The sequence below is a fragment of the Podarcis bocagei genome, assembly GCF_964188305.1.
Source record: "Podarcis bocagei genome assembly, chromosome: 13".
Lineage (NCBI taxonomy): Eukaryota > Metazoa > Chordata > Lepidosauria > Squamata > Lacertidae > Podarcis > Podarcis bocagei.
Window position 1 is genome coordinate 24,940,599 of NC_138138.1, and position 22,125 is coordinate 24,962,723.

The window sequence follows — 22,125 nt, forward strand, 5'->3', positions numbered from 1 at the left end:
TACAGAGACCACCCTCGCATCCCCAAAGAGACACAGATTGCACTGTGCGGCTCTCCCAGAGTCTTACCTAAAATGGCCAGTACAATGTTGTCCTTAAGGACTTCAAGGGAGCCTGAGCAGACAAAGTAATTTGCTTGCAGGGCGTCTCCCTGGCGGAGGAGATATTCCCCAGGGGCGCAGAAGGATGTCTTGATGTGCAGGGAAAGGGCGCGCAGGCAGCCGCGGCTGGCACTCTCAAAGAGCGGCAGCTGCAAAATGTCCTTGTTCAAGTGCATGGCAATGTCCGCTCGTAGTTCATCTGGGAAGTCCCGCAGGAGCTGAAGGGAAAGGAGGAGCAGGGAGCGTCAGCATGGGATTTGGTGCAATTGGAGTCCACTGTGCCCCCACAAACCAGAAATGGGCCGGGGTCTGACCCCCAGGCTCCTCTCATAACCTGTTTCATTTTATCGTCCTTTATGTAGGAGTGCTCTTCAGCCCCAGACCCTAAGGCCATGTCCAGATGACCTGTTCCATTGAGCACCCTTCCTGATTTGTATTCACAAAGTTTGCAGAAAATTTAGACAATATTGGCTAATTATCCATTCTGTTTTGTTTGTTGGGAGGTTAGACGACCTCATCTCAAATATTCGTTATTTCACATTTTCCTGGTATATTTCCCCATCACTTTCCTTACTGCAAAAAGTCAGATTTTTGGGGGGAGGGGATCTCCCAAATCATTGTGACCCTTAGAAGGGAGTTAATAGTGTTCAGTCCTATGAACATCTGGTCAGAAGTCAGTTTCATTCAGTTCAGCTGTGCTTATTCTATAATAAGGGGGCATAGGAATCCAGCCTAAAACTGACAGAGAGTGAGCTGCCCTTACCTCATTGGCATCAATGCCGTTGTTGACAGACCACGTGGTTTGAAAGTACTCCAGCATGCGCTGCTTGAGTTGCTGGGGCAGGCGGTGGACGCGGATGAAGTCCTTGAGATCCTTCATGCGGGTGTGATAGAGGGAGCGCCGTGAGTACATGCGCTGGATGATAGCTGTCACGTTGCCAAAGACCACGGCATGCATCAAAGCTGAGGCAGAGAGGAGGAAAGGGGCATGAGAGAAGAAGAGCTCTCTTAGCCTATCTAGATTGGCATCCTGTTCCCAACAGATGGAACACAAGTCAGTGTGGAGTAGTGGTTAAGGTGCTGGACAAGGACTAATAATAATAATAATAATAATAATAATAATAATAATAATAATAATACTGATGATGATGATTTTATTATTCGTACCCCACTCATCTGACTGGGTTGCCTCAGCCACTTTGGGCGGCTTCCAGCATAAAATAAAAACATAATACCATATTGGCCCGAATATAAACCACACCCAAATATAAGCTGCACCTTTAAAATTCAAGGAGGGGGGAGGAATAAAAGACAATACCCAAATATAAGCTGCTCCCTTAAAATTTTGCAGGCACTCATACTTGTTCCGTTTTACCATATGTCTGTTTCAGCGGCAATATCATAAAAGCCAATTTTTGTAAGGTCATGAAATTAAGCCGCACTTTAACTTTTCACGGTCAGAATTTAGAAAAAAAAGTGTGGCTTATATTCAGGCCAATATGGTAAAACATTAAATATTAAAAACTTCCCTATACGGAGCTGCCTTCAGGTGTCTTCAGAAAGTCATATAATTGTTTATCTCTTTGACATCTAATGGGAGGGCGTTCCACAGGGTGGGTGCCACTATCTGGAAGTCCCTCTGCCTTGTTCCCTGTAAGGGAACTGCCAGAAGACCGTCAGAGCTGGACATCAGGCTGAACAACGGGGGACAGAGACGCTACTTCAGGTATACAAGGACAAGGCCGTTTAGGGCTTTAAAGGTTAGCAACAACATGTTGAATTGTGCTCAGAAACTTGAGAGATCAGGGTTCAAATCTCAGCTCAGCCACGATGCTCACTGGTGACTTTGGGCAAGTCACTGTCTCTCAGTCTAACCTATCTAACAGCTTGTTGTGGGAATAAAACAAAGATGGGGAGAAGTCTGTATGCCATTTTGAATTCTCCAAAGAAGAAGGCATGATATAAATGTAATGTAATAAACTAAACTAAACTGAATTAAACTAATTTTTTTTCAAAAAAAAAGTTTTTCCTCTGTTGCTTATCCAGAATGGCTAGTATTCCAGAAGTAGACTGCTTTTGAGCCTGGAGGTTTTATCACTGCTAATAAAGCTGAGATGGGCCAATTATTTCTGAGCCTGGAATTCCCCCTCCCTGGACTGCCCTATGAGAGCATTATGATAAATTTAGAAACAAAAATTTAAAATGGGACAAAAGTAATAAACCACCCACCCCCTCTATTTCTCACTCTTCCTGCTTTACTCTCAAAGGAGAGTAATCTCCTCATCTCCTGTTCTAAAGTGCAGCTGTTTAGGTTATCTAAAATATTTTTGTCTTTGATGTGACCTGAACATGCATTTATCCAGTCTATGGGACCATAACAAAAGTCACTTTATGACTACAGCGCTTGCTTCTGGGGAGGCCTCTCTGACTTCCATCTCCTTCTCATGATCACCCAAGCAGCACTTGGAATAGGGCGGCTGTAGCATATTCCCAGGGGAAGGGCTGTAGCTCAGTGCTGAAGCATCTTAGGTTCAATCCTCAGCATCTCCAGGTAGGGCTAGGAGATGCTCCCTGCCTTCTAATCCTGGAGAGCAGCTTTCTGTCAGTCTAGGCAACAATGGGCTAAATAGATTATTGGTCTGGCTCAATGCAAGGCAGCCTTCCTGTGTTCCTAGGCATGGCAAAGCAGCTGTCTCAGTCAGAAAACTATGGGGCAGCAGCCATCCCAGCTGCTCTGCCAGAGGACAACTTAGAGTGCCACACAGTCTGCTTTGTGACCTCTAAACCAGGGGTGGAGAACCTCCCACCTGTGGGCCAATCTTGGGACCCTAATTTGGCCCATAAGGCCATTTTCCCCCAAACCATGCCCACCTGCTGACCAGCTGACATCAGCTGACAGGCATGTGCCCCCTGCACCTCTCATTTTCTGAATTACACTTGTTTCTTTTATGTCCATTTTACAGATGGGAGGAACTGAGGATGAAAGAGAGAGATCAACAGACCTGAGACATATAATGAGTTGCCGGCAGAGGAGTCTCTGACGGCTTATCCATGCTTAACTTTTGCCCCGCTCTTTCCAGGCACAAGTCTGTGCTTTAAAGCTCTGTGTCCAAGCATGGTCTCCCACCTCACCCCCAAGAGGTTTCCCCATGAAAACCTGCTTTTTAGTGCTCAATTGGAGCAATTGGCAATTTGGGTTTTCTGTGGATTGCCATTTGTTCCAAATCCAGCTTTAAAAAGCAGGTTTTTGCAGGGAAAGTTCTAGAGGGAGAAAAGTGTACTCAGAAACGGAGCTTTAAAGCATGGACCATGCCTGGAAAGAGCAGAGGAAAGCTAAGTGTGGATAAGCCCCAAGTCTTAACTATCGAAGCTCCCCTCTCAAACCACTTCAAAAAGGCACCACATGCATACCAAAGGCTACAAGGTGAAGATCACACCCTCACATTGATCCCTGGACTCTGGTCAACTAACAGCATCACTCAAAGCCCCACTCAAAGCCCCACCCAGGTAGCCCAAATGTTGCATTGCATGGTAGTGGGCATGGTAGTGGGTGGTAGTGGGCTTGTTGTTGTTGCCTAATTTATTCTACTTCTCCTTATCTTTAGGAGGGGCAAAGCACTCTGCACCAAACACGTGCCCTACTTTTAGCATGTGAAAATATCCTGTCTAGCAGTCCCCCATCTCAACCTTGTCTTTCAAGACTTCGCTAGGCCCTGCCCACATTTGCGAACGATAAGGACTAGAAACTTGCTTTCTAGCAAAATGGAAACCAGGTTTATCTGGATGCTAGACACCAGCGCCAAAACCCTATGCTCCCCCCCCCCACGGTGCACTTGTTGTTACGAGAGATATGCAGCCCTGCCTGTGATGGACTTACCACCAATGAGCATGGTGCAGATGGAGAAGATTTTCTCGGCGTCCGTGTTGGCGCACACGTTGCCAAAGCCCACGCTGGTCAGGCTGCTGAGGGTGAAGTAGAGGGAAGCGATGTAGGCGCTGCGGATGGAGGGTCCTCCCACAGAACTGTTGATGTAGGGGGCCTCGATCCGCTTGCCCAGTTCGTGGAGCCAGCCTGCAGGGCACAGTGAAGGGTTAATCCTGTTGCAGTGGGTCAGACTGCATCCCACTATCAGAGAAAGGAGCATATGATGCAGATACCAGGGCCTTCCCGCTCACCCCAGAGAGTTTCTCAGAAAAAGCTCCCACAGAATCCCAGAAGCCAGCATTGCCCTCACCAGTCTGCCAAAGCACGGATGTGGAATATGTGGCCCTCCATGTTTTGTTGGACTCCAACTCCCATCAAACCCAGTCAGCATAGCCAGTAGTCAGGGATGAAGGGAGTTGGAGTCCAACAAAACATGGAGGGCCATAGGCTCCATTCCCCTGGCTTACGCATTCATGTTTGAAAATGTAAACATTTGCTTAAAAGTTAGAAAACTGATCCAGAGGTTGGGGGAAGAGGAGGTGTTGGTGGTGTTACAGACACTAGCCCTTCTGTCCCTTCCAACATCAGCTTTCTGCTGGGTCAAACTGAACCATGCTGTAAACATGTTATTTTCTTCTTCTTCAAAGGTTGCCCAAGGAGTAGAAAAGAAAGTGTGTTTGTTTAAGCCCTGTGGCTCAGTGCCCACTCCTTTCCCAGGATGCACAGCAGCCTTGCTATGGGTTCCCACAAGGAGACGCATGTAGCGCCATCCCGAGCCACACACTCAGGGTTTCCACAAGGAGGGCTGCCCAGTCGTTCCTTAAGCTCACCAATGTCCCAGGTCACTGGATCGTTGCTCTCCTGCCGGCCGATGACATACCAGATGCAGGCCATCCAATGGGCCAGGAGGGCGAACATGGACATGAGCAAAGTCAGGACCATAGCACTGTACTGGGAATAGCGGTCCAACTTTTGGAGGAGACGGAGCAGGCGCAGGAGGCGCACTGTCTTCAGCAGGTGCACCAGATAGGTCTGGGGAAGGAGAAGGGAGAAAAATAAATCAGAGTGGGTCATGGACATTACATGCTCCCCAGTTGGCATTCACATGTGACGGGGCCTTCTCAGTGGTGGCTCCCTGTTTACAGAATGCTCTCCCTGGTGATGTGTGTCTCCTTCCCTCACTATTAACTTTCAGGAGGAATTTAAAAGCATCCCTGTTTACCCAGGCATTTGATGACTGAAAGATACTGTCCATGACATCCTTGAAATTATTAGTTTGAGATGGTTTTATGTGCTTTTAGATGTATTTAATTGTTTAAAATATATTTTATTTTTAATTGTATTGTTTGGCCACTGCTATGTTTGCCACACAGGGCTCCTTTGGGAGCAAGGGTGGGATATAAACTTAGCTACTGACTAAATAAAACCTTGCTTTTTGTCTATTAGACTATTAAGCAAGAGTGGTAACTTATCTACTGGAGTAGTCCACAACTGGAAGGAACCTGGATTTGTATACAAGGAGCAAGTTTGATCTTTCCTGCTGATTATACCAGGTGCTCCCTTTTGTGTTTGTCTTTGCCTTCTAATTTGTTTATCCTATTAGGCCAACTAAGTACTGTGACAGGGCATGCACTCAGCTTCACAGGAACCTTGTCTTTTCCTTTTTGTTTTTAAATCCCATCCAAGAAGTGTGCAAATGCACACACTCGGGCAACTGCAAAATTTCAGCATGCAATTTTTAACATGCAGTTTTCTGGGATAGTGTGTGTGTGTGTTGCAAATCTGAGGGATCGAAAGGAATATAAAAAGCCACACTCTGTTTAGGAGTGCACCACAAATAATTACGAGCATGGCGGGGGGGGGGGGGGAACCCGAGAGCATTGAGGAAGCAGTGGGTGTGGAAAGGGGAGTAGCAGAAAGTGATGGTTGATCCACCCACCTAAAAACACCAAAACAAATCATCTGTGACCCTGAGTGGAACCCAATTTTCCACTGTTTATCAGATTATTCCTGCATTGGGCAATTCTTGTGTGGGCAAGTGTGGGTAACAGTGTTAGACTAGAACTGCAGAGTCCTAGGTTCAGATCCCCTCTCTGGGCTTAATTGTACTGCACAGTAACAACATGGTTAGAGTTTTCTTTTTTAAAATAGATAGATAGATAGATAGATAGATAGATAGATAGATAGATAGATAGATAGACAGACAGACAGATAGACAGATAGACAGACAGGCAGGCAGGCAGGCAGGCAGGCAAGGCAAGTGGCTGGAGGTGGGGGTAGTCATCAACAGCACAGCACACAGGGGAGGGAGGTTTAAGCCTTTCCTCCCCAGCTATGATCTTGGCAAGCATCACACTACTCCAATGGAAATTAGTATTAGGAGGGCAGGACTCACATCGGTGCCAATACTGATTTCTGCAGTACTCCCCCCCCCCACCTGATTATTATGGCTAGGTGGGGAAGAAAGGATTCAACTTGCTCTTGTACTGCAGTGACATTGACTATCCCACTCCCCGTACCTGATATTTTATTTTAGAAAGCCTGCAATGTGATTGCTCATCACAGCATTAACATACCATGCATTTAGACCTGAAGCTGAATGCGTGATCATGGGCCAATTGCTACAACTCAGCCTGGCTTACATCATAGGGCTGATATGCGGATAAATGGGTGGGGAAGAAAGGTTTTTTTCCTTGGGGGCTATAAATGGAATAAACAAATAAATCATAGTCCGCAAATGGACTCTTTCCCAACACCCACGACAAGCGTCTTTCCCTAGTCTTATTCTTCTTAGTCCTTTAAATTAAGAGGTGCTGGTAGTGGGCATTAAATCTGAAATCTTATTCTGCCATTGAGCTATGGCTGTGATTGGAGCTTGAGAACAAAGATTAAGGTAACTGGGGCTTACAGGAGGGGCCTGAGAAAGATGCCCTTCACCTCATCTAACCCCCAAATTGTGCAAATTTTCCAGAGCTTAAATCACATGAAGAATGGTTGTACCAAGACAAAGTTCCTTTGTTCACATGCAAAGTGGATCCCCATCACAACTGAGTAGCCACAGCCAGCCCCCATTGCACTTCCAGAATTTAGATTTTGTGACTTCAAAGCAGGCTAAGGCTGTGTACACATACTATGACTTTAAAGCATATTCAAAGCATATTCGATCCCTCAAAGAATTCTGGGCACTGTAGTTTGTTAAGGGTTTCTGGGAATTGTAACTCTGTGAGGATAGACTAAGGTGCCCAGAATTCTTTGAGGGAAAGAATGTGATTCAAATGTGCTTTAAAGGTATCGTGTGCACACAGCCTTGGGTTCTGCAGTTAGTTCTTATTTCAGAAGCTGATTATAACAGTTCTGAGAATGGAGGAGTTGCCCTTTGCCGGGTCTCTGGAGGTCTTGGTTCAAACTCCCACTATTGCAGGACTGAGGTGAAGTCACTGTTACTTTGAAAAGCAGGTGGAATCTGACAAGATTAAATTAGGAAGCAAGGAGTTCAAACCTAGTGACCTCCATTTGCTCAGCACACTGCCAGGAGAAAGCAATGGCTGGCTAGCAACTGCATAAGCTTCCTCATTAGTCGAAGGTCTCATGTTAGCATGAGACACTTCGTCAAGCTGCTTAATGAGCCCCCCGGGAAACCGAGGCTAAGAAATAAAGGTGCATCCAATAGCACGAAGCAGCAGAGGCAGGGTGTGGGATTAGCTACAGGAGGAACCTTGCAGCAGGGCAGAAAGAACAGGCTTCATTTAGTTCAGAGATGGAGAGCCTGTAGCGCTCAAGGTGGTACTGGACTCCAGCTCCCATCATCCCCAGCCTGCAAGGCCAGTGGTCAGGAATGATGGGAATTGAAGTGCAACAACATGTGGAGTGCTACGGGCTCTTCCACACCCCTGATTTACCGGTAGTTGATTTAAAAACCAAATTTGGAGCCACTCTGAAATCAGCTACTGACACGCATGTGTGTGTGTGTGTGTGTGTGTGTGTGTGTGTGTGTGTGTGTGTAGAAAGTCAGTGGTGAGGGGGAAAGGAATGGCATATCTTTCAGAAGGGTTGGAGCCCTGAAAAGGAGCACTCTATATTGCCACTATTTTTTTTTGCAGGTAATACTTACAAAAATAATACTGACCTACCCTATAAAATCACTGTGAGATCTGTTGAGATAATAAAGTGCTATAAAAATTATGTTTTTACCACTGTTATTATAATAACTGTGCCGCTGAGGATGTGCAAAGTTATCTTCTGTCACTACTCGGTGGCCAAGTCACCTTGCACCCATTAGGGGTGATGATGCGTGGGGCATTTCTCGAAGCTGCTTATCATTTCTGTGGCGCTTCATCATGTGCAAATCACTTCTTGTAATGAGCACATTCTTCCTTGCAAGAGCAGAAGGGACCTGCTTGAGATCAAGCAGTTCATAGGGTGGCACCTCCAGGCAGGCCTCTCTTTTTAGAAAGAGGATGCTCAGCAATTCCAGCCGAAAAGGCCTGAGGCCCTTCTCAGCGTTCACCTCTTGCTGATTCAGAGGGGCAGATTGAAAGGCAAACTCACCACAGGGACGTTGAAGGCATAGAGGAGGTCAAAGGGCAAGGCTGCAATCAAGTCCACAAAGAACCAAGTCGCCACATAGTGGAGGCAGATGGAACGGGTGTCATAGACCACCTGGCCCGACTGGCTGACGTACGTGGTGCGGAAGTTCAGAATAATGTCTATCAGAAAAAAGGGGCAGTAAGTTCACAAACCTTATGTGTGCTCCTGGTCACGTCCCCCAACCCAGGCAGTGACAAGGCCACGTTTTCCACATGAAGAGAGACACGTGGAAGCCTTATGTCAAATCAAACGTGAAAGCACAACGTCACACCTTAACAACAACAACACAAAGGCATACCTAGATCTCTTCCCAGTTCAGGTGTAGGGAACCTTTTGCCTGCCAGATGTTCCTGAACTACAACTCTCATCATCCCTGGCCAGTGGCTGGTGGGAGTCGTAGTTCAGGAACATCTGGCAGGCAAAAGGTTCCCCACACCTGTCCTGCATCAAGCGAAAGGGCCAAACAACCTCAGGCTCTGCCTCCAAAGGAAGTTCACAAGCAGGGCAGCAAGCTGGAGATAGTCCTCCAGAGTTTCTTCTCCCTAGCATCTAGTACAGGTGTGGGGAACCCTCTAGATTCTGATGAACTACAACTCCCATCAGCCTCAGCCACCATGGTCAATGGCCAAGGGATGATGGGAGTTGTAGTTCAGCAACCTCTGGAAGGCTAGCTGAATGTATTCTACTGTGTTATGCTGCCAATATGGAGCCAATGAAAACAGGAGGCTACTGTTCCTGACCTACCCCCTCATTAAACCCATGTAGATATGTGGCATCTCATCTAACACCTCGGAGGCAAGTCTACTGCATCCCCACACCCCAGGGAAAGGAACTCGTTTTGGATGTTCTCAGAATCCCCATCCAGAATAACCAATGGTCAGGGCTGTTCTTTGACAACTTGGAAGTTGCCAAAAGGATATTAGTAGGCAAGAGGATTTGTTCAGCTGATTCAGCTGCTGTTGCTGCTGCTGCTGCTGCTGGTGGTATGTATTTTTGTGTTTATATTGTAAATTGCCTTGTCATCTTCGGATGAAGGGTGGTATAGAAATAATAGTACTACTACTACTACTAGTAATAGTTATAAGAGTAATAATAGGAATTGTAGTCCAGCGATATCTGGAAGGCCACATGTTCCCAATCCTGGCTATAAATGGAGTGAGACCCATTTAATTCAGGGGGGAATCACTTCTGAACAGACATGACTGTAATTGCCCTGTAATTGTTGTAACCGGAAGAGGAAACTTGCCATAATTTAATAACAATTGAGGGTCGTTAAAAATTAAGCATTTTTTTTATTTTGCATCATATTTGTTACATGAACTTTGACACCGGTGGTAGTTTAGGGGAGCAGGGACAAAGCACCAGCACTTCATTTCACAGCAGCGTCAATGACGTCATAATCTGGGCATTTTCTGCATGCCAAATTAATAAGCTTTTCTCAAAGTGAAACCCTCCAAATCAGCTAAATGGAGGAAGAGGTACGTTGTGCTAGCATGCATGGCAAAGAGTTGAGGCCTGGGACTTATCCACACTTGTTCTGATGCTTTCCCCAAAGGAACCACTTTTTGACGCTCAATTAGAGCAATTTGGAATTTAGCACTTAAAGAGTGAGTTTTCCCCGGGGGGGGGGGGAAGTGAGGCAAGGGGAAAACCACTTGGACACATGCCTAGAAAGTGCAGGTCAAGTGGAAAACTGCTCAGACCCATGTTTTCTAGGCACAGAACAAGTGGAAGTGTGGTGCAGTGGTTAGTGTACTGGGATAAAACCTGGGAGACCAGAGTTCAAATCCTGACTCAGCCATGAGGTTCACTAAGTGACCTTGGGCTAGACACTGTCTCTAGGCCTAACCTACCTCACACAGTTGCCATGTGGGTAAAATGGAGAGGGGAAGAACCACATATGGCTCAGACAGAAATACTACTGTATATATATAACCTATGGATAATAATCGTAATCATAATAAACCAAAAACTGTCATCTAGCAAATTCCCAGAGTCCCTTTCTTAGACCAACCAAAATGTTAGAAAACAGCAAGCAAGCTTTTGCATTCAACAGAACTCTTAATCAGGCTGGATGTTAAAGCAGGTACAGAAGGAGTAAAAAAAGCCTGGCTTGGCACTGCAGCCTCAATACCATCAATGGTGAAAAGTTTGCGTTTGTTGTATAGCCCTAGATTACGCACACATATTACATTTGAAAACCCCCCAGAGAATCCTGGGAACTGTAGTTCACCTCTCACAGCTATAATGCCCAGCACCTGTAGCAAACTACAGTTCCCAGGATTCCGGGTGGTGGTGGTGGGGTTTAAATGTATGGTGTTTATGCACTGCCTTAGAAAGGCAGTGTGGCTAAGAGAGACTGCAATGAAGGGCACCTCTACTGCAGCGTTGTTTGACACCCACTTCACATCCCTGTGCAGGTTTCACCTGAGCTAGATCGCCCCTATTGCCCACCAGCAGCGGCCCCAACCCAATGGCACCCGGGTAAAGCACAGCTTTGCAGTCCTCACCAACGATGAAGAGCATCTCGACAACGATGTCGCTGACGATGGTGCTGCGGGCAGCCGCCAAGCTATCCTCTGTGTCGGTGAAGCAGACGTTGTACGGAACGGTCACGGCCACATAGAAAGTGGCCAGGAGGATGAGCCAGTCCCACAGGGCCTTGAAGATGCTGTAGTGGAGGAGGATGAAGCGCGATTTCTGCACCGAGGCCACTTTGTACTCTGGAATGGAGGGCTTGTTCTCAAAGACGTTCTGGAGGGCGCAGGAAAGAAGAAAGCCCTTTTGAGCACCCCACACCTTAGACCTTGGCTCCACGGGGGTAGTGACAAGACCTTCATCACCCAAGGGTCAGATTCCCCTTGCAGGCATCCCTTTGGGGGCTGCGTGCTAGTAGTGGGCACGGGCTCCAGAATCAGTGCAACTCATTGAGGCCGTGAGCCCTGCAGGTTGGACAATGGCTGATACACTGCCTCTGCACATGGAGGCTTCATTTAGATATCCTGGAAATTCTGATCAACTAAATAGCTGTGGGAGGTGAGGTGGAATCTATGTATGTGGTTTGGAAACTCGGGGCCTACTTTTAATCCCAACTTGGAATAGGGGATCCATATTATCACCAGCACCAAATTCACAACCATATACGTCTTTCTCCTCCTCCTCCTCCTCCTCTGTGTGTTCCCTCCCAACTCCAACTCCTCAACTCCTCTTAAAAAAACAACAACAACCCTACAACCTTGAGACAAAAAGAAGAAAATGATGATGGGTCCCCACCCTCAGTTGGGACTTGTGGGTCAGGACCCACCAGTGATCTATGCCTGCATCAGAGAGACACAGAGAAGCCTTGAGCAACGCCAAAAGAATGCCAGCAGTGCAGATCGCAAGCTACAGTCATACCTTGGATCCCGAACGCCTTGGTACTCGGACATTTTGGCTCCCGAAAGCCACAAACCCGGAAATGAGTGTTCCGGTTTGCAAATGTTCTTTGGAAGCTGAATGTCCGACAGTGCTTCTGCGGCTTCCGATTGGTTGCATGAGCTTCCTGCAGCCAATAGGAAGCCTCAATTGGGTTTCCAAATATTTTGGAAGTCGAACATTCTTCCAGAACGGATTCCGTTTGACTTCCAAGGTATGACTGTATTGTACAAAATTGTGTCTTCTCTTACTGCTTTGCTTTCCAAATAGTAGCCAGTTCTGGAAATCAGAAGGCAGGAGGCTTTGTGCCTCCCTCCTATACAGTACTTTGCACTGTCTTTACCCATTGGGATAATCCTCTGCGATCCCTTTGGGATCACTTTGTTTGTAGGCATATTCCCCCCCCCCAAAGCTCCTTAGGACACACACACTCCATCCCAAGTGTGGATGAGGAATAGGAAGCCAGACTCCTGCAAGGCTTGGCAACCATTATCAGCTTTGTGTTAAGTAAAGTCTCTGGATTTGCTCGTGGCAGGGAAGGGGTTTGTTTTGACCCAGCCTGTATCTGGATTGTATGGTTTGCAAGAGCAGCTGCTGTGGCTGCTGTTCAACACTGTCTCCCCTGCAGACCGCCAGCCCCCAACCACTACCACCCTCCTTCCCTCAAACAGACCAAAGCCCTTTAATCTGCACTGGCGTTGGGTTGTTGGCAGGAGGGGGCATGGGGAACAGCTGTCAAGGCATATAGAGCATCAGAGGAAAAGAACAGAGGTCTTGGCTGGTAAGGGGTGAGCTCGCAATAGGGTTGGCTTTTGCAGCTACTGCCAACCCCCACCCTACACCCCCCCCCAATATGCACAGGTAACAAACTTCACCAAGTCCTACAGCAAAATCAAGCAAACAGCTCTCACATAAACAATCTAGGAACGAGCTTAAAAACACAACGACTGGTTTCAAAATCAGAACAAGCCACAAATCAAACTGGCCTCTCTCCCCAAAGCAGAAGACCATTGCCTGAGCTGCTTATGCAACAAAAGAAAGAGTCTTGAAATAGACTAAGACTGAGCAGATGCCATACGTTTAAAATATGCCTCCCCCCCCCCCCCCCCGTACTGGGAACTGTAGTTCTGTTGGGGGATGACCTGGTGGTAAGAATGTGCTTTAAATGTAAGGTGTGTGCAAAACCTTATGTAGAATGCACAGCAACTACTGCCTTACTGCACCCCGGTGTAACAATGGATTAGGCAGCACCAAGAGCAGCAGTACAGTAATAAAACAAGCCAGTTCTTTCTTTGCCTTTTGCAACCCGGCAATAAAGACATTAGACCCCAGCCTTAGTCCTTGGTCCACCAAGTAAGTGACCCAAGAGATGTGGGTTCACACTCACTCTCTCCCTGCTGTGAAACAAAGAATCTATGTTGAGTCTCAAGATTGCATCCCACCTGCTACCCTTCCCCTTAACAAGACTTTGTCCCAGACCTTGTGGTTTTACACTGCAGAACAGAGCATCTCTGAGCACGCCTAGAGCTCTTTCTCTTCGTCTCAGGGGTGGGGAAACTGTGGCCTTCCAGGGGTTGCTAGGTGACTACAGCTCACATCATCCCCAGTCATTGGCCATGCTGACTGGGGGGCGGAAGTTGGGAGTCCAACAATTTTTGGAGGGCCACAGATTACCCAACCGCTATGGTACAGAAATAGCTTGGATGGCAGCAGTGGCCAGTGACATAGGCAAAAATGTGAAACATAAATGCACAGAGGTTTTTTAAAACTGGGCAATGGCACGCTGCCCACCCATGACTCCCAAGCCTTCCCCGATCTCCTGCCCCCTTCCCCCTTTGTTTTGACTGATTGGGGAGGCTCAGGAGTCACGGACAGGCTGCCGTTGCCCAGTTTTTTAAAAACTCTGCACATTTATGTTTCACAGGGCGCAAAAGAAGGGCTTTGCACCTTGCCTGGCAAAGAAACTACACACCTTGCACCCCTCCTAGGTAACGGCCACCCACCTACGACTCTCAAGCCTCCCCTGATCTGTCAAAACAAAGGGGGAAGGGGGCAGGAGATCAGGGAAGGCTCAAGAGTCATGGGCGGGTGACACACCGTTGCCCAGTTTTTAAAAAACTGTGCGCATTTATGTTTCACAGGATGTGAAAGAAGGGCTTTGCACCTTTATACAATATGCATGTGTGCTTGGGCCCAGGGTCTTTTGCCTCACCATCCCCACTACTGACTCCCTGTTGCTACTCAGCTTCAAAAAAAAAAAAAAAGTGTCCCTGGATTCATTGAAAAAAATCTGGTAATCATAATCTAGTCCAACCCCCCTGCAATGCAGGGATCTCAGCTAAAGTATCCATGGCAGGTGGCCATCCAACCTCTGCTTGAAAACCTCCATGGAAGGAGAGTCCACCCCCAATTGTGGGAGTCTGTTCCGCTGTGGAACAGCTCTTACTGCCAGAAAGTTCTTCCTGATGGTTAGCTGGAATCTCTAACAAAACTCCACAAGGCCCCAAATCAGGTGGTGGGCAGTCCTTGCCTCGTTTTGCTCTGCCTGGGCTGTTCTTGGCTGCTCTGAGTCTTGAGGACACGCGCCTGTTGGGTTGCACTCACTGCTGGGAGAAATCGCAGAGCTGCCTTGCAGGGTGACCCTCAGCAAAGGCATTAATGGCCTTCAAAGTGATGGGCTTAATGCTATTAGCACTGCAAGCCACTGGCGGCTGCCCAAAATCATTTCTGTGGGCTGCACATCTCTGGGGTTTTTCGCTCTGCTAAGAGAGAGCACGTGAATAACCCCACAACACCATCAGTTAATCCACAACATTTTTTTTTAAGCCTCTAAGGGCCCCTCCAGAACGGTGTTTTTCGTGAGAGTGCACTATTGCAATTGACGCAATAATAACAGTGGCTATTGTGCAATGCTTCATTGCAACTGCACCGTTGCCACCTGGAGGGGCAGCCTTGCACTATAGAGTACACCATGGTGTAGAGGTTAGAGTGTCAGGCTAGGGCCTGTGAGACCACAATTCAAATTCCCACTCGGCCGTGAAGCTCACTGGATGACACTGCCTCTCAGCCTAACCTACCTCACAACGTTGTTGTGAGGAGAACATGGAGATGGGGGAAAGCTATTCCCTTCCCAGAGTTACAATTTCCAGAGTAGTTTAGCAGTCAGTCTGTCTTCCCAGGGAACTCTGGGAATGGTTGCCCTGCGAGGAGAAGGGGGGGGGTGTCTCCTAAGAAACTCTCAGCACCCTTATCAAACTACAGCTCCCATAATTCTCTGGGGGAAGCCGCGGCAACATAGTGCTTTCAATGTATGGCATTGTGGCCTCAGTCTTTTCTGTGCACACCCATCCTTAAGAGGTCCCTCATTCAGAACGGAACAATGGCCTCTCAGAATAAGGTGTTTGTGGAGAGCAGAGACAGAGGTGTACACCTGCCAGTATGCAGACAGTTGCATAGTTAGGGCCACAAGGTTCAACTAGTCACCACCATCCCCTCCTCAAAGGGCAAAACAAGCAAATCATCTTTACGCTGTTGATCTTCATCTCTGTCCGTTCCTTCTTGCTGAATTGGCTGGCGAGGTGGTGCAAGGCTGTGCGGCCTTGCTTCCTCGCTGCCCGCAGGTGGGAGCTCCCTGCCTTCTTACAGCGGTGCTTTTCTGGAAGAAGAAAAAGAGTGGGACAGGTCAGGCTCAAAATTCCAATCTTAGAGAGGGAACACCTTGTTTTATGTGGATTCTGACATTGCCGTTCTGTATCCATCCCCCTTGGCTTTCCTTCCTTTTCCTGCTTCTCAGGCTCCAACCTGAAATGCTGACCTCAGAATCATATGTGTGGTTGGGGGGGGGGGAACAAAAGTGGCAGTTAGTTGCCTCTTTGGGGCAAACTCTGCTAGCCATGGATGTGATTTTATGGAGTGTTGACAAACCTGTCAGCTATAGGGTACTCATAAGCAAGGCAGTTTCGAAAGCGAAGTGCTAGGTTGGCTGCAGGTATCTAACCATACGAAAAGAGCTAGATGGAACCTTGTGGGCTGATTCCATCCAATAGGCTGTTAATGACAGAAAGTCTAATTATGTCACTCTGAATACCCTGCAACATGCTAGATGCAACAAGCAGTGAGCCAGCATGTGATATCACCTCCAGCTCATTCTGTTGGGACACAGAGCCTTGTCATGATGACACAGTAAAGCAGGTGGAAGAGGAGAGGTGTGGAGAGGCCAGACAAAGGCCTGCGAACGGAGGGGTGTCCTGTTTGTCATCCTTTGCCCCCCCCCCCCGGGAAACTCACCAAACTAAACCTTCTGTAGCCTGGAACCAGGTGTGTGGATGCACCTGAATAGGATGCAGCTATGGGCAACCTGAAGAAGCTCCATCAACCTTAAAAGCAAGCCTAGAGTGATAGAGAATGTTCCAGGAACACCCTCTTCACTGTGAGATTTTTTTTTGGGGGGTGCATGTGATCTGTGAGTTTGTTTGGGCCCTGGCTGAGAGCCAGGATGAATGAGTGGAGGTCGAAAGTTGTTGTGCAGGGAGCTGCGTTTACAAGAGGAAAGAACTGATATCAGTATGGATGGTTTTATTGTGCCCTTTTATAAATTTGTTGTTGTTTCTGCACATTGCTTGGAAATACGTTTTCATATTAAGCGGTACCGAAATGGTCTGAATAGAATGACAATATTTTTTAAAAAAATCTTTCCCAAAGCTATTTTGGTCAAAGAATTACCCACCCTGTTCTGTAGTGATGGAACATCTCTGGATGTAAGGATAGTGATGACCTTAATCTAAGAACAGCTGCTCTTTCTAACCCCATGGAGTCTTCCTCAGCTAATCCAAACAAACGCTTCTACAGCTTGCTCTCAGTCCAACAGTGATGAAGGAAAACCTCACAGGAACCTCAAGCAGCCTTCCAAAAGGGTCTTCCTACTCCCATTCGTGGGAAGTCTTTCCGGCAGCAGTTTGAGCAACGGCCAGCCATTGGATGCCTGGGGGACCCTGACTGCAACAGCAACTCTTTCCCCACTTGCAATTCCCAGCGTCAGTTGCCTCTCAAAGCAGAGGCAGAACCTGGAACGAGGACGGGGACCACAGCTCCCATCACCCATCACCAAGGACCAGGCAGCTAGACTGCTGGCAGCTGGAGTTCCAACAATACTGGGAAGGCCGCAGGTTCTTGCTGAAAGGGGGTGAGCATCTCCTGTGCAGGCATAAAGGTAAAGGGACCCCTGACCATTAGGTCCAGTCGTGGCCGACTCTGGGGTTGCGGCACTCATCTCGCTTTATTGGCCGAGGGAGCCAGCGTACAGCTTCTGGGTCATGTGGCCAGCATGACTAAGCCGCTTCTGGCGAACCAGAGCAGTGCATGGAAATGCCGTTTACCTTCCCACCAGACTCATACCTATTTATCTACTTGCACTTTGACGTGCTTTCGAACTGCTAGGTTGGCAGGAGCACGGACCGAACAACGGGAGCTCACCCCGTCGCGGGGATTTGAACTGCCAGCCTTCTGATCGGCAAGTCCTAGGCTCAGTGGTTTAACCCACAACGCCACCTGTGTCCCTTGGTGCAGACATAGACTATGCCTTTCTCGAGGGATATATGCATGCACACATCCCAGACGAAGCCTTGCAGAGTGGGAAAGGAGATGCCCAAGCCAGCTTGGAGCCAACGGCTGCTCTCTTAAGGCGTACCCCTCGTTCGGTGTGTCCTTCTGCCAAGGAGCACTGCTGCCCCACCCATCTGCTCTATCCTGGGTTTCTGGAGCCCAGCCTGCCTCCCCCACCAAGGTTTCACCTTCCTTCTTTTCACTCGACTGGCTCTTTCCATGGCTCTCAGTGATGTCCTTGAAGGAGAAGAGAAAAAGGACCACCTCGCCTTTCTCGTTCTTGATAGGTACGATGTCCAGCAGGCACCAGAAGGCTGTTCCTGCACCAGGGAGAAAAGGGACAGAGCAGCATCACCATCTGCACCGAGGAGGAACGACAGCAACCCCTGCCAGGCTCATCTGCAATCCCCGCAAACACTCCCCTTGCTTCCTCAGGAGTATCTGAAGCTTCGGCAGCTTCAACCAGAACCAACCCCATGGAATTTCACCTGGATAGCTCAGTTGGTTAGAGTGTGGTGCTGATAACGCCAAGGTTGCAGGTTCGATCCCTGTATGGGACAGCTGCAGATTCCCGCATTGCAGGGACCTTTCCAACTCTACAATTCTATGATTCTATTAATTTCTTCCTGGTGGTTTCCTTCAAACGTGCCTTCATGCTTAAACTGCCCATGATCAGCTTAGAATGGCTCTATGCTTTGGATGCTTCTTCTTACAAGGAAAAAGCAGCCTGCACATGCTCAAAGGCACTCTGTCCAAGTTTTTTTGGGGGGAGGGGGAATAAATTGTATCCTTCTTGGCAGTGGGCACAGGAAGATATTTTGCACATGCTCAAAGGTGCTTTCTAAAACAAAAAAGGACACCAACCCTATAGAAATGCCCTCGTATTGGCTTGATCACAGCTGCTATGATCTGACCCAAACGAGGTTGAGGAGGAAGGTGTAGCAATCGCACATCTGGTGCCTGGGCTTGGGAGGGACTATCAGGGGTCAACAAACTTTTTCAGCAGGCCCACTGTACCTCAGACCTTGTGGGGGGCTGGACTATATTTTGAAAAAAATAATGAAAGCATTCCTATGCCCCACATATAGCCCAGAGACGCATTTTAAATAAAAGCACACATTCTACTCATGTAAAAACACCAGGCAAGCACCACAAATAACCCAGAGATAAATTTTAAATAAAAGGATACATTCTACTCATGTAAAAACACGCTGATTCCCGGACTGTCCGAAATCCGGATTTAGAAGGCGATTGGGACGGATTCAGCCCCTAGGCCTTAGTTTGCCTACCCATGGAATATATGGCGCAGTAGCAGCTTTAAAAAGTTAACACTCAAGTCTCAAGCTGATGTTGAAAGATAATCAGTGAACGCCACAACACATCTGAACAAATGATTCCAAGAAGCGACAGTAAATATCAATAGCCATAAAGCTGTACAATCAGCGTAAAAACAGCTACACCATTCTAGCAGATTAGAATAGCATTTGTACGAGAAACCATGAGAGCGCAAGAGGGATAAAACTAGAAACTACTAATAATACCCATTTCATCAGCACTATTCAGATCTTTTCTAGCCTGGCGATGTGGTTCTTACACTAGTTTTACTTTTTGATATTCCTCCGATGAGGACATTTGTTGAAATGTGCTGGATGATTAATTTTTATAAATACATCCTTTGGCAGCTGCTTGAGAATGACCTCTCTTTTCTTCTGTTTGGGCTATTTTAGGAGGATCATTGTTGTTTTTTAAAATGCAGCGGCAGCTAAGCCTTATTTGCTTAAGTAAATATAGGTAAAACATAATAATAATATTAATATTTCCCTGTGAGTGCGACTCACATCTTTTCTAGAATGGAGGTATGGTTCTTGTACACTGCCATGTGTCCATTGGTATTTGACGTCTAGCCATAACACTGCAAGCGATAGGTTACGTGATGGCCTAGCCACTAGCCTTCAGCAGCTGAGAAAGCTGTTATTTATTATCTGGTGGCGGGCAGCTGACAACCTCACAGAACCCAGGTTTAGAGAGAGAAAACGGCTGCCATAAAAAACAACTCTCCGTCTCTCCATATCCCCACGCACTCCAAATGTAGCATCTAGAACAAACACCACACTCTTCGCACCTGAAAGATTTGGAAGAGCTAAATGTGGAGGTAGTTTCAGAAGTTTGCCAAGCTCAAGCTGTTTTAACCAGGCAATATGAAGCAGTCTGCTTCGGTGGCAAGATCCACGACGGTGGGAGATCAGACCCCCAACAGATCGCCTGCTGCCAGCGCCACCAGAGAAGAAGCTATGGTGGCGGGTCCTGGGTCCTGGAAAGATCTCACAAAGCTCTCATGAGATCTTATGAGGCTCTTGCCACATCTACCCAGAAGCCACTTCTCTGGAGGTGCCATGCATGCCCCTTCAACCCCCTGCTGGCACTGACATTGAAGGCGTGGCAGTGGCTTCCAGCAAGATCTCACGAGAGTTCCACAAGATCTCACTGGAAACCAGAAGCCGCTGCCGCAACAGCCATTCAACCCCGGTAAACAAGGCTTTGGCAGCAGGGCAGAACCTTCCCATTTCTCTTCAGTCACTGAAACAGGACCTGTGTTAAGGGGTTTGTTGCTGAAAAACAACAACAGCCCAGCATCTTAAACCATGTCCAGGGGGAAAACGCCAATGGAACACTGGAGATAACAGACGCCCACCCCTCACTGAGGAAGCGAGTGTTTCTCTGGACACATAATTGCCCTTGGGCTCTCCAGAGAGCCCAGGATTCCAGCATTGTCCACTATGCGCCAACAGCACTTCATCAGTCTGCACCAAAGAAACCCAAATTCTACAATGTGTATAAATGAATCAAACCAGTTGTGATGGCCTGGGACTCAGGTTCGGACTTGGAACCAGAGGAGTCTCAGTCTGCACCGGATCCTTTGCCTCAGGCATCATCTGAACCAAGTCTGGGGCCTGATCCTGAAGAGTCCCAGTCTGCACAGGTTCCCCTGCAACAAACACCAGCTGGGCCGAGTCAGGGGCCTGAGCCTCCCCTGGCTCCAGATGTGGGGATTACCTTGTTGCCTTCAGCTGGGCCATGACTTACAGCTGCTCCACTACCGGTTGGGTCAGGGGAGGCTGAGGCGGCCTCTGGGTCTAGTAACCCACCGACGTCTCCCGAGCTGCAGAGACTAAGGTCTGAGAGAAGGAGAGACCTGAGTACTCGCAGGAGGAGTGCTCGCCCTTGGGCAAGACAGGGAGGTGAGTCGCCTGGGGATCAGGACTGGCCGCTACCCCAACAAAGATAAAAGGCTGTCGGACCCTGGCCCAGGTTGCGGGAGCAACATTGCTGTGTGCTAGATCCTGCACCTGTCCTTGTCTGGTTTCCTGCCTCGTGTCCTGCCTTGGCCTTGTTGGACTGACTCTTAGCAGAACCTTCGGATTCTGGTCTGGTCCTGGACTGTGTTTCACAGGTTACCCCCGGGCCCAGCACACCTGCCTATTCTAAGAATAAATTAACAACCTAAGCAAAACCCAGCTAGTCCAGCAGTTCTCACAGGGACCAATCAGCTGCCTGTGGGAAGCTGGGGAGCAGGATCTGAATAAAGCAGCACTCTTCCCCACCAGTGATGTCCAGCAACCCTCAGCCCCTGAGCTTAAATTGTGCTTAGCCCAACTCTGGCTTTTTTTTAGATCTCACACTCTTTTAAGCCTGACCACGGCTGGCCCAGTACATTATGGCCACAGCAATAAAAAAGAACAATTGCCGTCAACCAAGCACTATCAAAAAAGGGGCCGGCACTGATGCAACCTTAGCAGAGTCACCAATGCTTCAGGATGTGAAGTGTCCTAACCACAAAGCAAAATCCCGACAGTGTCCAAGCAGCCAGTGCCTCTAGGGCAGGGGGCATTTTTCACACCAGGGGCCATTTTCCTTTTGGGCAACCTTCCACATGCCAGTGATGGGCAGGGCCAGAGAGCTGGTGTCAGGAGCAGTTGTCAGAAACAGGTCAGCAATGCCTCACACAGCGTCAGTGCACTTAGCTCTTTACAGTGGTACCTTGGTTCTCAAACTTAATCCATTCCGGAAGTCCGTTCCAAAACCAAGGCACACTTTCCCATAGACAGTAATACAAAACGGATTAATCCGTTCCAGACTTTTTTAAAAAAACCCTAAAACAGCAATTTAACATGAATTCTACTATCTAACGAGACCATTGATACATAAAATGAAAGCAACAATCAATGTAAAGGTAAAGGAACTTCTGACCGTTAGGTTCAGTTGCGGACGACTCTGGGGTTGCCGCACTCATCTCGCTTTATTGGCCGAGGGAGCCAGTGTACAGCTTACGGGTCATGCGGTCAGCATGACTAAGCCGCTTCTGGCGAACCAGAGCTGTGCACAGAAATGCCATTTACCTTCCCACCGGAGCGGTACCTATTTATCTACTTGCACTTTGACATGCTTTCGAACTGCTAGGTTGGCAGGAGCAGGGACCGAGCAACGGGAGCTCACCCTAT

At 48.0% G+C, this 22,125-nt stretch overlaps 1 protein-coding gene and 1 long non-coding RNA gene across 4 annotated transcripts in view; one reads left to right on the top strand and one right to left on the bottom strand.

The window, feature by feature from the left end:
* Positions 1–22,125, bottom strand: part of KCNH4 (potassium voltage-gated channel subfamily H member 4) — a 50,302-nt gene that overhangs the window by 13,876 nt on the left and 14,301 nt on the right. For both annotated transcript variants that reach the window (XM_081166166.1, XM_081166167.1), the window contains exons 3-10: positions 17,815–17,946; positions 15,553–15,680; positions 11,122–11,365; positions 8,573–8,730; positions 4,855–5,056; positions 3,977–4,171; positions 863–1,062; positions 68–317 (exon numbers count right to left, since the gene is read on the bottom strand). In XM_081166166.1, the coding sequence (XP_081022292.1) occupies positions 68–317; positions 863–1,062; positions 3,977–4,171; positions 4,855–5,056; positions 8,573–8,730; positions 11,122–11,365; positions 15,553–15,680; positions 17,815–17,946 (1,509 nt within the window). The remainder of the gene's footprint in view (positions 1–67; positions 318–862; positions 1,063–3,976; positions 4,172–4,854; positions 5,057–8,572; positions 8,731–11,121; positions 11,366–15,552; positions 15,681–17,814; positions 17,947–22,125) is intronic.
* LOC308571406 lies at positions 1,753–11,129 on the top strand. 2 transcript variants are annotated; one of them, XR_014001393.1, is made up of 4 exons: positions 1,753–1,825; positions 3,063–3,606; positions 5,471–5,577; positions 11,032–11,129. It is a non-coding gene; the product is annotated as an uncharacterized lncRNA (long non-coding RNA). The 2 variants fall into 2 exon arrangements; XR_014001394.1 differs by lacking the exon at positions 11,032–11,129 and having other exon boundaries at positions 5,471–8,564.